General features: G+C 33.2%; 1 protein-coding gene across 1 annotated transcript; it reads left to right on the forward strand.

Moving 5' to 3' along the window:
* Positions 1 to 5,936: 5,936 nt before the first annotated feature.
* Positions 5,937 to 7,628, forward strand: LOC109862441 (piggyBac transposable element-derived protein 4-like). Its single transcript, XM_020442496.1, has one exon. It carries the CDS (start codon positions 5,937 to 5,939, stop codon positions 7,626 to 7,628), a length of 1,692 nt encoding a protein of 563 aa, XP_020298085.1.
* Positions 7,629 to 19,136: the final 11,508 nt, after the last annotated feature.

Here is a 19,136-nt window from a genome sequence, read left to right on the forward strand (position 1 = left end):
TTCCAGTCGTCAAAACACTTCTGAAATGCATTTTTGGGTATTGCCTTGAGCTCCTCCAGTGATGCAGCCTTAATCTCCTCAATCGTCGCAACTCTTTGTCCTTTCATGGGCCTTTTCAATTTTGGGAAGAGGAAAAAGTCGCAGGGGGCCAAGTCTGGTGAATACGGTGGCTGCGGCATGATGGTAGTATTGTTTGTGGCCAAAAAACAAAACTAACTGCTTAATCAAAATTAAGCAGTTTTGGAACGAATTTCGCTGACACACGTGTCATACCCAAAACATCCGTTAAAATTGATTGGCATGAGCCAAACGATATGTTAAGATCATCAGCTACTTTTCTAATCGTGATTCGACGATTTTTCAACACAATTTCTTTCACTTTTTGAATATTTTTGTCGATTTTTGACGTGCTGGGACGTCCAGAGCGAGGTTCATCGTTAACATTTTCTCGGCCTTCTTGGAATAACTTATACCATTTATAAACATTTTTTTTTGCTCAAAGTTGACTTACCGTACGCTACTGTTAACATTTCAAAAGTTTTTGAACACTTAATACTATTTTTTACACAAAAATTAATCCAAACTCTCTGCTCCATTATTTTCAACAGCAAAAAATCGCCGAGCACGCAACCACGAGTCTAACCTTTATGCCTCTCACATAAAAACAACGAATGCTATATAGTCAAAACTGTGAACATATGATCGTGACGAGTGTACCAACACAACAACAAAAAAATTTTTAAATTAGAGTGTACAGAGCGCGCGAAATTCATAGAGTCACCTTACTTTTTGATCACACCTCGTACATAAGTAGAAGTTTTAGATTACTTTTATTCTGACAGAACGTATTTATCTGCGCCTGTATTTTACTAACCTGTGTTCTTGACTGGTCAATTTCGATCTTTAATGTTTAGTCTAATTGTAAGCATTAATAATTTAATATTAAACAATAAAAAATAATCGATTATTATCGATATTTTTCAGATATAATCGATTTTAAAAAATCGTAATTTTTTTAATCGATTATTTGAATGTCGATACTTTTTTTTAACATTGCCCATCCCTAGCGGACAAGTTGACTGTTCTAACGCCGGTAGAAAGAGCAGGACGCAATTTACAAACGGCATCTACTCGATCACGCTCGAGTAACTCGCGGCAATGTTCGCGATACGCGACACTAAACACACGCTAAATTACCGAATTAGCAGCTTCACAATAAAGAAAGACACTCGTCTCACTAATTGATCGATACGCCACTCCCCTCGTCGGATCCTGGCTGCTGGAGGGCCTGTCGGGATCGTTGTCCTTAATACACAAAGCACACACACGTACTTTTTACGTTCTCCCGGGATCGCGGTGCAAAGAACAGTAAATAATCTGCACTTTGTAAATAGCCTACACGCGCACGTAAGATATGTTTGTTTGTACGCTTTCGATGCAGCCGTGCCAGGTATTTTTGCATTAAATATTTTTTATATTTTGAAAAAAGTTTTTCTTTTGTTACATTTTTGTGTTCTAGTCATAACTATTATAATCTTATTAAAGTACATAGTTATGTAGGTACTTAAGGACGTTCTCCGACTACAGTGGTTAGCAACCTAAATACAGTGGTTAGTAACCTAAAATATCTCTTCTTATGAGTAAGTTTGTACTGCTGTAACAAAGTTAAGTTGAGCTATTCAGCACTGCTAAGACTCGCTTACTCTGCGCAGAAGTTCAAAAATAGCTGCAGTACACATAAATCCAGCAAAACAAAAAAAAGACAAAAAAAAACAAAAAAAGCTACAGTTTGAATAAAAAGGTTGCTTGCCATATTATTCAAAATCGTATTTTAATTAGGACACTCTTCACTACCACATACTTGTTTTTTAAAAAAATTCTAAGAAAATTGTCGTCAGTAATTTTAAAAAACCCCACTTCACAAAGGCTCAACATAGGAAATCCATGTTAAAAATTGAAATATAAATTCTCCATATATTGGAATTTAACATTGCTACTCCTATTATCCAAAAAGGCTACGTATAAATAAGATCATAAACTATGTATATCGCAAATTTAAAGAAAATCAATAATTCGAAGAACGTCCTTAAGCGTAATATACGATAGTTGACTTGCATATGATAACGCGCTGCAAAGGTTGATTATTAATAAGAGTGTAAAGTATCAGTGAAAGGGACGCCTTAGCAACACTTTTAGTAAACTTTGCTCTTTGATTTGTGATTAGAACGTTATCAAATACGTGGCGATATATTTTCTAGTACTATTTTCATTTTTTTAGTTTTTTTATCGCCTATTACAATAAGAACGCGACATAAATAATGAGTCATGCAGCGCGACGTATGTAGTGCGATATTGATGGCTTATTTCTGAAAGATGCGATTTTAAAACATGATAAAATCATATACGGTTGTATTCAGCGTAACACATGCTATAACTTGTTTTTACAAAAATTTTGAAATTTGTGAAAAAAATAATAAGTCGTGGGGGTAAATAAACAAATGTTGAATTAAACAAACATTTACCTACGCGGTTAAAAAAACTATAAAAGACCATGTAACTTTTATTTAAAACATTCTTTTATATCTCTTACCGTTTTTACAACATTCGCATAAAAAGAAAAAACCGTTTTTTTGTCAAAGAGGTGTCACCTAAACGTGCAAGAAAGCACATAAAAAAAATACGAGTCTCTTATTTTCAGTTACTCTACAACATATTCAAAGCTCACAAAAATTGGAAAGGGACACGTGCGTCATTTTCCTTGTAAGAACATCAAAAATACATTGAAGTTTTTACTCATGGTTAAAACAATAATGTATAGATGATATATTATACAAGTTTATTAGATCCAGCGATAGAATTATTTCTCGGCATACGGTGTTCCTAAAAATTTTAAACCGGGATATCCTTTTTGCATTATTTTTTCCTTGATCGGCAGCTTCTTATATTTGTTTGCAGAATACTTCTACAAAATTATTTTCACAAATATACCTAAACCTGAGTCAAGTAAAAAACAGCTTCGAATTTGTTACCAAACTTCATAACACTTCTTTACATGACAATCACATTCTTTTATCACTTGACAACATTTCCCTCTTCACTAACGTTCTTATTGATCTGGTTATTAAAGGCATAAAAATCAGATAGAGGCACATTCGGGAAAAAAGTAATGATTCTATTAAACAAATTTTTGAAAATTCTCAAATTCACATTGACTTTCACTTATTTTATGTTTGACGGAAAAATTTTTCAGCACTTACTTTAGTGGAATCCTCTCTTTTTACTATTTGTTTAACAAGGAATGGTCTCAAGTTCAGTGTGGATTAACTAAATGTGATAGCAGATTAGGCGTGACTGAACGGTGTTGCAGAGTGGTTTGCAGAATAAATAATTATTCAAAGTGTATTATACCCCAAACGTTTCGACTATATTTCTAGTCATCTTCAGTGGGTACTACATATAAATAAATACATTAGATTGTGTATAAATACCTTATGTTGTAAACAATTCACATCTTATATTTGAGAGTTACGATAAAATACATCGGTCAATTAATAAAAACAAGTGGAAAACGTTAACATGTTGAATCAACGACCACTATGACCGGATTGATCGACAAGAAAAACATGTTATTAAAGGCGGATTCTTATCATAACGGTTAAAAGCTTTACCTTAATATTCTATTTATGAGCGGTAAATACCTCTTTTTACTATTGTTTCTGACATTGTTATGCATGACCTTGATAAATCAGTTCTCAAGAAATAAAAATTTAAGCCCTTTTTTTATTATCGCTGTGTTGATGATATAAGTTTGACAGCTCCTGTCGACCAACTACTACATCTGTTAGATACTTTCAAAAAATATCACTCCAGATTACAATTTATATTAAAAAAACAATCTGAGAATAAATTACATTTTTTGACACAACACTTATTAAATCGGTAATTATGCAGTTTAGCTCTTTTTAAAAATTAGCTATTTTAATTCACCTTTTTTTAAAAAACCTGTTTATTTTGTCAGTCTAATGAGGAATTAATCGGCTGAGCTCAAAAAATTACATGCTTCCCCCTTTTTTTAAAAAAAAAACGTAAAATGCAAAAATTTTCTATAATTATATTCAAGGGGTCTCCCGATCTCGATAATTTTTTAATATGTGGTAAAAAAGAAGATTTTAAACAACTTTTTCCTCTATACATAACGCCGTTGGAACTTAGTTTCTGAGATATTCGCGAAAAACTGTTGTTACTTATGTACTGAATCTTACCTATACGTGTTCCGCGGCAATCATTTTAGTACATGTTTAGTATAGAGAAGGATGCTCTGATGACCTTGATTTTGACATATGTTGTCAAAGACATGTTCCTAAGTAACAATCTAAAAGGTTTAGCCGTCGCTCATTTTTTATTAAAAAGTTATTAACAAAACATGGTTGAAAACCATGGTACTTAGTTTCAATAACATGTAGAATAACAAAATGAAATACAAGTATTTTCCCTTTCTTATCATATCTAAAATGACATAGCGGAATTTATTTTTCAGATTGTGTCCGATTGAGACTGTGTTCAATTACGTCTGTGTCCGTTCGCGACTGTCGTGTGTCCATTCCAACTCGTGTTTGATTGAAACTGTGTCCGATTGAGTCTGTGTCCGATTGATACACCCTGCCGTGTCTGATTGTTTCTGTGCGCATCGGGGACTTACCCAAAGTTTTCTCTTATACAGTTTTCTTCTGTAACCTCACTATATATTCATGTATGTAGAATTATTTCCAAGCTTCTGTACGTATTTACATTGAATTAGCGCACTAAGTACGACAAAAAAGAACATAATGAGACACTCAGATTATGATTTGACTAATTAATTAATGAGAAACATAAAAAAATTGCGATGACAAAATAGGTTATCATATGCTATCATTATGAAGGTAAATATGTATAAAAACGGAACACTCTCGGAGGTCATTGTCCTTAACATATGTTGTCAAGGACACCTCCCTGAACAACAATCTGAAGGTTTTAGCCGTTGCTCATTGTTTGTTAAAAAATTATAAACAAAAGAAATATCATCAATAAACTGTTATTTTCCGACACCGTGTACATTTTGTTAGTGTTGTAAGCAAGGGAGGGCTACGCTCCCCCGCAGGGGGAAGAACTTCGTCCCTCTCCCCTGCTCTCTCCTCACGAAAAAATTAAGAATTCAATTACGTGTCGCTTCATGTCAAGATTGTTTACTTGACATAAAGTGGAATATTACTTTGTATATCTCGCCAAAATTCTTTTGATGTTTTGCGTGTGACAATTAGTATGAGGATTTACGAAATTTTCTTTGTGATTTACTGTATGATGGGTATAACCTTGCATATTGATTGAGTAAACAATTATGACATGAAGCGACACTTGATTGAATTCTTCATTTTTTGTCTATATTATAATTATAAAACTAATTATTGAATAGAAATTAAATTTATATTTTATTTAATCTAATACCTTACATGAGCAATTAGATAGAATATTTTTATATTAATTCAACAAAATAAATAATATATTTTTTATATTAATAACATTAGGATTTGTTTTTCATTCTTATTAATTAAATATTATCTATAAATCAACCATTCCAGACTAATCCCAACACTTAACATTTTAAGTGCAACCCTTGACATTAAAAAAAATAAAGAAATTAAAAATATAAATAATGTATACATTAACACTTTACCGACCGGCCGTCGATTAATCGACGTTTTGTTCTCAGCGCCTACCGACCGGCCGTCGATTAATCGACGTTTTGTTCTCAGCGCCTACCGACCGGCCGTCGATTAATCGACTTTTGATCCTTCTGTTATATTTGGTTATGTTAGATTGACAAGTAACAAGCAGCAAGCATTTCGCATTCTTTATTCAGATAATCGGTGCTTTTTTCTAAGCTTTAGCCCTTAGAAATGAATAGAAAGAATAGTCTCGGCAAGTTTTATCTTGACGATCTGTCAGATTGTGTTGACTGCCGTTTAGCAAGTAAGACTGATGACGAAAGTGATAGCAGTAGTATAACCATTCGAAAGCGACGTCCTGTACCGCTAATATACAGTGATTCAGAAGACGAGGATATGAATAATAATATTGAAGACTACAATGATACATGGTCAACGAACGACAAGAGTATAATTTTGGAACCTTTCGAAGGCAGCCCTGGCGTGAAAATTGTGCCAAGGTCCTCCAAAAGCGTAATGGATATTGTGAATTTATTCATTGGAAGTGATCTGATTGAGCACTTCGTGAGGGAGTCTAATAGATATCATTATCAAATTGTGGAAAAATATAGAATTGTATCAAAAACGAAAAAATGGAAAGACGTCACGGTGACTGAAATGAAGAAATTTTTGGGCCTGATAATTCTCATGGGACAAGTAAAGAAGGAGGTTCTCTACGATTATTGGTCTACAGACCCATCTATAAAAACGCCGTTCTTCTCGAAGATTATGAGCAGGAACAGATTTTTACAAATAATGCAAAGCTGGCATTTTTGTAATAATAACGATATTTCTCCGAATCCGCATAGGCTGGTGAAGGTCCAGCCTGTCATTGATTATTTCAAGGAAAAATTTAACAACGTATATAAACCAGATCAACAATTGTCTCTAGATGAATGTGTAATTCCGTGGAGAGGTAGATTGTCAATTAAAACATATAATCCGACAAAAATTACAAAATATGGAATACTGGTTAGAATGCTGTCTGAAGCTCGTACAGGATACGTATCCAACTTTTGTGTGTATGCTGCTGATGGAAAAAAATTAGAAGAGACAGTATTATCGGTCATTGGACCGTATAAGAACATGTGGCACCATATATATCAAGATAATTACTATAATAATGTCAACATAGCTAACATTTATTTAAAAAATAAATTGCGAGTGTGCGGGACGATTCGAAAGAACAGAGGTCTTCCTCAAATACTTCAAACGGTCAAGCTTTCAAGAGGCCAACATCAATTTCTTAGAAATGGCCATATTTTATTACAAGTATGGAATAATGGGAAAAGGAATGTAAACATGATAACGACAATACATTCTGCACAAATGGCGGAATCTGGAAACAGAGGCAGGACATCAGATTGCCCCATACAGAAGCCTATTTCTGTAATAGATTACAATAAATATATGAAGGGCGTAGATCGCGCCGATCAATATCTGTCCTATTACTCCATTTTTAGGAAAACAAAAAAATGGACAAAACGTGTAGTAATGTTCTTCATCAATTGTGCACTTTTTAACTCCTATAAAGTATATACAACCCTGAACGGACAGAAAATTACATATAAAAATTTTCTGCACAAAGCGGCACTTTCCTTGATAGAAGACTGCGAAACTGAAGAACAAGGTGAGGATTTACCTAATTCCGAACCCACAAGAACCACATCCCGATTTGATCATCCCGGAAGACTGGCAAATTTCGGAAAGCATAAACTAGTAAATATAGTGACCAGCGGTCAATGTAAAAAACCCCTACGACAATGCAGAGTTTGTGCAAGTAAAAAAAAACTAAGCAGAACAGGTTTCGCTTGTAAATATTGCAACGTCCCACTACACAAAGGTGACTGTTTCGAGCGCTATCATAGTTTAGAAAAATATTAAACAACTTCTTTTTTCGATAAGTAATGTTATATGGATTATAGTATACTTTATGTAAATAATAAACTGAAAACGATTGTAATAGATAAAATAAATATTGTTTAACACTAATATGATTAAAGTAAAAAATTTTATTAAATTTCGTTACCCTAAAATAACACGAAGCGTACAATTTTACCAGAGTTTAAGAAAAGCGCATATATTCCCGCGCGTCGGTCTAGGCCGAAACTGAGCCGGTGTCTCGGACGATCTGCGGCTGAGCGGGCGGTGGAAGGGCATAGTTTGTTCGAACCGCTACCGGTCGGTAAAGTGTTAATATTAAATAAATACTTCAAAGCTCTAAATCTGAACATCTCTAACTCCACAAATTAATATTTTTATTAAACTACTTAAATAATAAAACATAATTTCATTTAAAAAATAATACATTTTTTCTCGAGGGGAAAGCAGGGGGGAGGGGCCCAGCCCCCCTGCCTACACGCTTACAACACGAACAAAACGTACACGGTGTCGGAAAATAAGAGTTCATTGATGATATTTCTTTTGTTTTTAATTTTTTAACGAACAACAAACGACGGCTAAAACCTTCAGATTGTTGTTTATGGAGGTGTCCTTGACAACATATTTCAAGGACAATGACCTCCGAGGGTGCTCCGTTTTTATACATATGTACCCATTATGAATAAAAAAGAGTTCAAAAGAGCATTATATACTCATTTTCAAAAGCACTTTGTAGTTTTTTATATTTATGTGCTTCTGTAGAAGCATTTTTCATGTAATGCAGTACACAAAATTAGAAATTAGAGAAATTTTTAAGAGGTTTCTAAAACGTCGATTTACGGGTCTTATAGTCGGTATCCAGTACCCTCTTAATACTGTGAACACTGGTTGACTTAATAGTTATTGGTGATAAATAGAGATTACTCTCAGGCTCAATAAGTCTTTTATAGTATATAGATATAAGGACATGAAGAGCCGTTCACAGGATGTTGTGCGTGAATGTGCTTAAATATATATATATATGTATACACATATATATTTTGAAATAATTTTTTTCTTTTATATAGGATGCTGGATTTGCATTACATGTATATGAAGGACCCCGTATACCCCCCTAACTAATTTTAAAATATTGCGAAAAAACTCCTCAGCCAGAAGTCGAACCTGGAATCTCCGGCTTTCCGAGCCGTCGCCTAACCCCGTATACTCCCCTTAGGGTCCTTCATATACATGTGATGCACAAATCTAGCATTCTATAATAGAGGAAAAAAATTATCTCGCAATATATATGTGTATACATATATATATATTTAAGCACATTCACGCACAACATCCTGCAAACGGCTCTTCATGTCCTTATATTCATATACTATAAAAGACTTATTGAGCCTGAGAGTAATCTCTATTTATCACCAATTATATTAGAATTTACGCTGGAGGAAGAAGCGGTATTAAAAAGATCTGAACATATTTGATAGATATACGAAGTATTGCGAGACAAACTCTAAGTGCCTCGGTAGCCTAACAGGGAAGGCGACGGCTCGGAAAGCCGGAAATTCCAGGTTCGACTTCTGGCTGAGGAGTTTTTTTCGCAATATTTTAAAATTAGTTAGGGGGGTATACGGGGTCCTTTATATACATGTGATGCAAATCCAGCATCCTATAGAAAGGAAAAAAATTATTTCAAAATATATATGTGTATACATATATATATATATATATATATATATATTGAAGCACATTTACGCACAACATCCTGCGAACGGCTCTTCATGTCCTTATATTCATATACTTTAATAGTTATTATTTGATATCTCTGTGTAGCACAGAAAATGTATTTAAAATCCGAAGTTACGCAAAACTTGTAAGTTTATATTAAAATTTATTATTTAGACAGGATAATAACTGTGTAATTTATGATATTTTAACTTATTTTTTTCTGAGATAATTTTTAATTTTTTAAAACACATTTAATGTGCCACTTTGAATAACTAAAATTTATTATTATAAGACGTCCCAGCTAACCAAAATTGACAAATCAAATAACTGAGTATTATTTATAGTATAGCTTACGTTATAAATAATATTATTTATAGTAACTTAAGTTACTATAAATAATACTTAGCTATTTGATAGTTTACATTCCACTTTTTTTAACTTATTGGGCATTGATGTCTGTAAGATATTTTGTAGTCATGCAGTGTGCCATACGTTAACAAAAAGGTAGAACATTACCCATCTACACAATAACTATTTGATTGATTGGGCTAGTAATACTCGAGTTATAGTTAACTTTTTGTCACCGTGTAGTCCTCTTAAAGTCAATTTATAGTCGACTCGTAGTCTATCTCTAGGTAACTCAAAGTCTACTTCTAGTCAACTTTAAGTTAACTTAAAGTCGGCTAATAGTCAACTTAGATAGTCAACTGACAGTCGACTCTTGACTTTTTCAGTCAACTTATAGTCAACTTTTAGTTGACTTTGTGTTGTTTGAGAATGTCCTTCTTTTGGCTTAGAGAGTGATGAGAATGGTAATTTAAATAGCGACCTGAGGATGTAGGTTTTTTTTTTAAATCAGTTGTAGATCAATGAGCCGTTATTTTTGATATAATAGTAAGGTCAGTAAAATTGAGATTACTACTAGAGCTAGGCTCGAGAGTGAACTGTAGTCGTGGGTGGTAGGAGTTGAAAGTATCTAGGACAACGTCGAATTTATCCACAGGAGCCATCATTGCAACATTATCCACATATTTTACGTACAGAGATGGGCAGAAATCAAAACTGCTAAAAGCAAATTCTTCTAAATCTTGCAACACAATCAGCTAAACTAGAGGAAAGGGGGAATTCATGGGTGCACCAAAGATCTGTTTATAAATTTTGTTGTTAAACAAGAAATAAGTGTTATCAAAGACTAACTTTAAGGCTATTAAAAATTCATCATGAGGAATTTTAATGTTATTTTTAATAAAAGACCATCTATTACTGACACTATTTACTGCAAAGTCAAGGTATGTTAGTGAAGAGCAAGGTATGTTAGTGAAGAGGGAGATCACGTCTAGAGAAATAAGGTCAAAATTATCATCGTAGGTGACATTGGAAATGATTTTGGATAGGTGAAAACTATTTTCAATGCTACTCGGTGGAGGAGTTAAACTACTATGGATAATTTTATGGAAGAATAGAGCAAAGTTATGCAATGGACTGTCTATAGAGGAGATAATAATTCTAAGTGGATTGTTAATTTTATGAATCATTGGTAACCCATAGGCCCTCAACAAAATAGCCAACGTTCTGTTAGGATAATCAAAAGCATTATCCGTGATATATCCGTGTAACTTCCATCTCTTAAGTAATTCTTTAAGGTTGTTTGAAATTCTACTGAAGAGATTGAGTTTTATTGAAAAGTAAGTACTCTGGTCAAACAAGAGAGCTTCCATATCACAGACTTCCATTATTTACGTTTTGTGTAATGTGAATAATTCTATTAAAGACTATAGTTGTTCTAGGGCAGTAGTGTATTGATAAAAAGAATCCTCTGATAATTTGAACTCCTAAAAATAGTTTTAGAAGCGACCCAAAATTTCATATAAATGAAATATTAATCGGGATGAGTAAGTTAAAAATTGCCGATTTAATTGATTTGACTATATTTTTATTTATAATTGATTTTACGTAGGGAGGCTGACTTTGTTGAAATAATCTTAATGATAGCAACTATTGATAATAAGAGTAAGGTTATTGATAGGATTGATATTGAATTAAATGGATAAAAGTAAAAAATTGATAAAAGTATATTTATCACAATTTATTCAAAACTACAACTAAAAAGGTAAATGTATCAAAATATCGAATGTTTATGGCGTGATATTTGGAAGGGAATTCTACGATACGGGACTCCACTTAAACACTATATGCATTGCATAGCGGAATTTATTTTCAAACATAAATATGCTTATCACTAATGGATTGATATGTTTTTCAATATTATGACTACCTTGTATCTATTAAATGAAAATAATATTCAATAAATGTATTGCGAACACAAAACGTTCATGTATTATATTCGTGTTATAAACGTGTAGGCAGGGAGAGGGCTATGTCTCCCGCAGGGGGAGTGGTTTTGTTCCTTTCCTTGCTCTCCTTGACTAGATCTAACACAAACCAATTTTAGGAAAAACTTAACTGAAATTAGGTTATTTTTCTTGGTGGGGTCAGGAAGAGGATCAAAGCCACTCTCTCTGCGGGGGACGTAGCCCTCCTCCTGCCTACACGCTTATAATACAAACAAAAATAACAGACAAAGTAGACTTAAGGTATCGAAAAACGAAAATTTCTTCAAGAAATTTGTTTTGTTTATAAAATTTTAATGAATAATAAGCGACGGCTAAGACCTTTACATTGTTATTTAGAGACATGTTCTTGACAACATATGTCAAGATCAAGGTCATCGGAGTATCCTCCCCTGTACTGAACATTTACCGTTATTTCTTGACGGGGGAAATTTTATTTATTTGAGTGTTTTCATGCTTGTTGATGACAAATATCATGTATTGTACAGTGAAGTGTCTAAAGTCACCGATTCAACATTCTTTTTTCGAATTTACTTTTAAAATATTTTGTGACTAGTCTCACATTATTTATTTAGATTTAAACTCTTCCTTTCTTGACATTAATTTTTTCTCTCTTTTATTTTGACTACTTTATATACCATCTATTTTAATTCTAGCCACACCATTCATTTTATTAATTTTTTTATTGACTCAGACGTGACTGATCACACTTTATTCCCACTGTCGTCACCATCTTTACAAGCTTTGTTTTTTTGTAAGTTACTAGTTACTGTCCGTATTAATTTTTTAATTTTATTGTATTCTAATTCAATATTTGCTGACATCTGCATATTTACTTTTTTAGCATCATATATAGTGTACCACTGAAGAAGATCTCAAGTGTAAATCAAAACGTCTGTTCAATTATCAATAAACTTCAATATACAAGATACACCTACATCCTGTATTTTGGCATTTGCCTTAAACACCACCATTTCAATTAAGACAGTAATAAACGACAACAATAGATAACTTTTATATTAAATCAACATCATTAAAATATTGAAAATAAAAAGTAAGACAGTATACTATATTTGTATATTATATGTTTCGTGCTAGTTGAAAGTTTAAATAAAAAGATAGAGAAAAAGCAATAACAAGCTACCTGATATTCGGATAAAATTCCTCTTTAATCCGAAGAGAATTTTAAAAAAAGGTACAAACGTTTTGATAAACTATGGAATCTTGTTCAGTGTTTTTACATAAAAAGATTACAAAGAATACATAATCTATTTGCGACGATATTGAAGAATATGGATACGCTACAAACATATTCAGTTTGAGAAAAAAAGAGAGGGAAGTGCATCTCAGTAACTGTCAGTTGTACGCAAGAAGACGCAAAACATCTTTTTACTTTAAACACAAACTGAACAGACTGAGCAGCTCCTACTCCCCCTACATTCATGGTACATGTAACGGTCTCCTCACCTCACTACAATACTTGAAAATGAACGGAAAATGACTATGTCGTCTTGTACTTTTCCAAAAATAAAAAATATAGTTTCAGCTGGTCCGTGTCCGACATGACGTTAATTGAATTGCCTTGTAATTTGATGTGTATTCTCTCGGAGACCAATCTTTTGAAAAATGAAGATTATGTGTCCAAGATTTTGGGATAAAATTCCGAAAACCTGAAACACCCAATTTTTCTGTCGATTGGTATACTACTGTATTTTGGTGCGCTGATTACGAAGATGATAATAAAAATCACCGACAAGGTCATTTTCAAGGTCAAAACTGTAAAAACCTCAAAAATTATTGCTTTTTTAACATTATTTTGATAAATATTTATAGCATAAAACAATGTTTCAAATAAAAATTGTAGCTCTTGAAACAATATATCATTTATGCCCTATGCAGTTTTAGCATAGAACCACTAGTTTTCGAAAAAAATAAGATAATAGGTAAGAGAGTGACTTGTGTATATGCGTGAAAGTACGTATTGCAAAGAAGGCGCTCAATCGGACGGTAAATATTTACAAAAGGTCATTACTCTCTGATTTGAATGAGCTTGACATTTGTTGTCACGAACACTTTCTTGAGTAACAATCAAATTGTTTTAGCCGTTGCTCGTTGTTTATTAAAAAGTAAACAACAAAAAAAGTTTTATAAATAAACTCTTATTTTTCGATTTCATGTACATTTTTTTTGTGTTGTAAGTGTTTAGACAAGGGGGGCAACGCCCCTCCGCAGGGAGAGAGGCTTCGCCTCTCCCCTCTGCTTCTCCCGTCAAAAAAAATGAAGAATTTAATTAACGAATACGGCTTCCGATTACATTTGCTTCATGTCGAAATTGCCAAAAAGAGTTTCATTAATGAAGCATCGTTTTCCAAACTTGTATGTTTTAGACATAATTTATTATTGTGGAACAATGCATTCAGAAAACATATTCCAATATGAACACAGAGTAATATACATGCAAAACACGAAGGGAGGAATAGGGGGGAAGGGCGAATTCACCCTAAACACTTACAACACAAAAAAAATTTACATGAAATCGAAAAATAAGAGTTTATTTATAAAACTTTTTTTGTTGTTTACTTTTTAATAAACAACGAGCAACGGCTAAAACAATTTGATTGTTACTCAAGAAAGTGTTCGTGACAACAAATGTCAAGCTCATTCAAGTCAGAGAGTAATGACCTTTTGTAAATATTTACCGTCCGATTGAGCGCCTTCTTTGCAATACGTACTTTCACGCATATACAAGTCACTCTCTTACCTATTATCTTATTTTTTTCGAAAACTAGTGGTTCTATGCTAAAAATGCATAGGACATAAATGATGTATTGTTTCAAGAGCTCCAACTTTTATTTGAAACATTTTTTTGTGCTATAAATATTTATCAAAATAACGTTAAAAAATAAATTTTTGAAATTTTTTGAGTTTTGATATTGAAAATGACCTTGTCGGTGATTTTCACTATCATATTCGTAATCAGCGCACCAAAATACAGTAATATACCAATTGACAGAAAAATCGAGTGTTTCAGGTTTTCGGAACTGTACCCAGATTTTGATATTTTGTTAAAATTGTGGTCCATATCAATTCTATGCTGTGTAACGACAGAAATATTCTCCACGCGACGATTAATTTGATTTTTGTGTTCGAAAACCTTAATTTTGAGTTTTCTCATGGTCTGGCCTACGTACAAAGTATCGCAATTATTACATTGCAACTTACAAACTACGTTTTTTCTTTGTTCAATTTCTACCGGATCTTTGATATTTTTAATAAATCGATTCAATTTATTGAGATTTTTGTAAACTAACAAATTTTAATCTCCCGTTTTCAACGATTTCAAAATTGTGTTACGATAATTTATTGATAAAAATTGTAACAAAATAACTAAGAAAATATATTATAGTGTGTATATGTATTGTTGCGCCGCTGCCGCGTTTTCGCGAAAAACGAAAAGAGGTAATACACGGTGCGTCACAAAACTCCCTTTATCGCCAAAAGTACAAAGAATCCGGGTAAGAAAATAACAACGTCCGGAGCTTCTTTCCGCGCGTCCGTTCCGCTCCGGTTCCCGTTTAGATCTATCTCTTAAACTTCCAACCCGTTCTTCTTGTTGAACAAACGCCGCTCAAATGAACGATCACGAATCGACATATTCTTCCACCGGGTATCAACGCAGCATGCATCCCGCAACAATATATGTACGTATATTTCCGCACAACATCCATCGAACGGCTCACATGTGACCGTTTATATATTCCTTAGTTCAGAAACTTCGGAGCCTGAAAGATTCTTTATTAATTATTACAACAAAATATGTTTTGCGGTTTTTGAAGTTGATGTGAACTCCGAACTGTCTGATATTCCGTTAATTTTGTTTGCAATCATATTTTACACGGTCATTGATGACTTTAAACATTATTTCCAACGGATAGTTGTTGGAGATGAGGACGTTGATTATAAATTTTATATTTTTTGTTTGAAACACAGGGTGAAACAACAACAGAGCTGTGTCTACCATTCTGATAATGGTTTCTATTTTTCTGATAATGATTCCTATAAGAGACTGGGTGTGAGGAATGGTAATTTAAATACTTGCCCAAAGACGTAGGCTTATGGTACCAATCGCACATAATTGTTCCGTTATTAGACACAATCAATTTGACATCTAAAAAGCTCAAAAAATTCCCATTCTGCGTCTCATCGTTTTAAATCTCAATCTATCATTATATCCGTTAAATATATTCAATAGATAATTTAAATCATTGGCGGGCGCGGTTAAAATGTCATCCATGTATCGGTAATAAAAAGCTGGTCTAAATTTAAATTTGTTTAAAAGGGAAACTTCCAAATCTTGCATTACTATATCCGCGATGATGAAAAACAACGGAGAACCCATCGGAACCCTAAATGTTTGCTTATACGTAGTTTGTCTGAAAAGTTTTAAGCCTAACATAAAAACGTATTTTTATATAAAAAAGTATTTTATTTTTCAACGTAGTCTCCTTTTAAGTCGATACACTTTTTCCAGCGATGTTCCCACTTTTTTAACCCATTCATATAGTAATTAGCATTTTGCTCTCCAAAAGAGGCTTCTACGGATGCGATAATCTCTTCGTTTGATGAAAATCTCTGTCGTCCGAGCCAAACTTTGAGCGCAGGAAACAAGAAAAAGTCGCTGGAAGCCAGATCTGGTGAATACGGTGGGCGATTAATTAATTTGAATCGCAATTTGTAAATTTTTGCTATGGTAACCGCAGAAGTGTAAGACGGTGCGTTATCTTGATGAAAAAGCACTTTTTTCTTTTTCAAATGCGGCCGTTTTTTCGCAATTTCTGCCTTCAGCTTATCAAGTAACGATGCGTAGTCCCCCGTTATTGTTTTACCTTTTTCAAGATACTCGATGAACACAATTCCATAACTATCCCAAAAAAACAGTCGCTATCACTTTCCCGGCCAATAGAACCGTCTTCGCCTTTTTCGGAGCAGGTTCACTCTTTGCAATCTACTGTTTTGACTGTATCTGTGTTTAAGTGAGTAGTAGACCCAAGAGTGAAGTAGTAGATCCACGTTTTATCAACAGTTATTAATCGACGCAAAAAATCCGACTTGTTTTGTTTAAACCGTTCCAACAAGACTTTAAAAATGTTTATTCGAATGCGTTTTCGATCCACAGTGAGCAAACGCGGCACCCAACGTGCGGTTAGCTTACGCATGTCTAATTCTTTAGTCAATATATGATAAACACGTTCCTTCGATATGCCCACAACCTTTTCAATCTCTCTAATATTAATTCGACGGTCGTTCATTAAATAAAATTAAATAAAAGTTCATTAAATACCATTTAATGAACTTTTTCGATGTTATCAATGGTGGTTGCAGTTGTTGGCCGTCCCGAACGCTCATCATCAGCCAAGCTGATACGACCATGTTTAAATTCAGCTGCCCATCTTTTCACGGTAGCAAATGATAGGGCAAAGTCCCCGTAAACAGCGTCCAACTTGGCTTTAATTTGCGCAGGCGTATTACCTTTCAACTGCAAAAATTTAATCACGGCACAATATTCAATTTTTTCTATTTTTACAAAAACACTGACAATGAATGACACAAATGACTGTCAAACAACAACTGAGCGTTCAAAATGGCTATAATTTTTACAGGTATCTCTTAAAGCATGTACGATTGTAGTACCAAAATGGTTTTGACAAGTAATACCATCTTCATGTTGAGGCTCAAAACTTTTCAAACGACCCTCGTATATATTATTGTTAAAAACGTAAAATAAAGTCATCAATGACTGTGTAAAATATCCGATTGCTAACAAAATTAATAAAAAATCGAAAAAATTTAACAAAATTAATGGAGTTTGAAGTCTACACCAACTTTACAACTTATTTCCATACCGTCAAAACTTATTTTGTTGTATCGTTTTATCAATAAATTATCGTAACACAATTTTGAAATCGAGAGATTAAAATTTGTTAGTTTATAAAAGTTTCAATAAATTAAATCGATTTATTAAAAATATCAAAGATCCGGTAGATATTGAACAAAGAAAAAACGTAGTTTATAAGTTGCAATGTAATAATTGCGATGCTTCGTACGTAGGCTAGACCATGAGAAAACTCAAAACTAGGGTTTCCGAACACAAAAATCAAATTAATCGTCGCGTGAAGAATATTTCTGTTGTTACACAGCATAGAATTGATACGGACCACAATTTTAACAAAATATCAAAATCTTGGACACAGAATCTTTATTTTTCAAGAGATCCGTCTCCGAGATGATATACATCAAATTACAAGGCAATTCAATTAACGTCATGTCGGACACGGACCAGCTGAAACTATATTTTTTATTTTTGGAAAAGTACAAGGCAACATAGTCATTTTCTCCGTTCATTTTCAAGTGTTGTGGTGAGGTGGGAAGACCGTTACATGTACCATGAATGTGGGGGGAGAAGGAGCTGCTTAGTCTGTTCGGTTTGTGTTTGAAGTAATAAGATGTTTCGCGTCTTCTTGCGTACGACTGACAGTTACTGAGATGCACTTCCCTCTCTTTTTTTCTCAAACTGAATATGTTTGTAGTGTATTTTTTCTGTACCCATATTTTTCATTATCGTCGCGAATAGATCATGCATTTATTGTAATATGGTTTTATATATAGACACTGAAGAAGATAGTGAATCGAAATTGTATTATTGCTAAATCTTTGGAATAAAGAAGAATTTTACTCGAACATCAGGTATACAGCTCGTTATTGCCTTCTTCCTATCTTTTTATTAAAACATAACACGCGCACAAAACATATAATTTTAGTCTTTTTATATTATTAATCTCTATTTCTTTATGACTTACAGTTAACAGTATAGTATTTATTATTACTTTTTATTAAACAAGAGTGACAATTTATTCTGCTACTTATATATGATAGTACAAAAATATTATTTAGTCAAAACAGTTCAAAGGAAAAAAATAGTTTATTTGTTAGTTTAGTACATAAAAATTACAAAATTATTAAAAATAATATTGAGCATTACTGACGTATATGTATTGTAGTATTTTCATGTTAACCTTTAGAGGACGGGAAAATTTTGGTTCAAATCGACCTTTTAATTTACCCGAAATGTATGTATAATTTTATCGGATTAGTCGGTACAAGTTCCCAACCTGGTAGGTGGTCGATATTTCGACCACCCCCGTCCCTAACGGATAAGCCAATATAAAATTTTTTTTTGTTTTATTTTAGCGTTTTACTTGATATACCTATGTTTTTTGATATGCTGAGTATGAAAATAATAGTAAAAAAAATCCTGAAGGTGTCCTTGACCTTGAAAATAGCCATTTCAAAGTCAAATTCTTTGTTTTTTTGCTATTTCAGTTTCAAAGTATATATATCTATGATTTTTGATGCGCTGAGTTTGAAAAAAATAGTGAAAAAA

Source organism: Pseudomyrmex gracilis, unplaced genomic scaffold (assembly GCF_002006095.1).
Source record: "Pseudomyrmex gracilis isolate BER0280 unplaced genomic scaffold, ASM200609v1 scaffold_1803, whole genome shotgun sequence".
Classification (NCBI taxonomy): Eukaryota; Metazoa; Arthropoda; class Insecta; order Hymenoptera; family Formicidae; genus Pseudomyrmex; species Pseudomyrmex gracilis.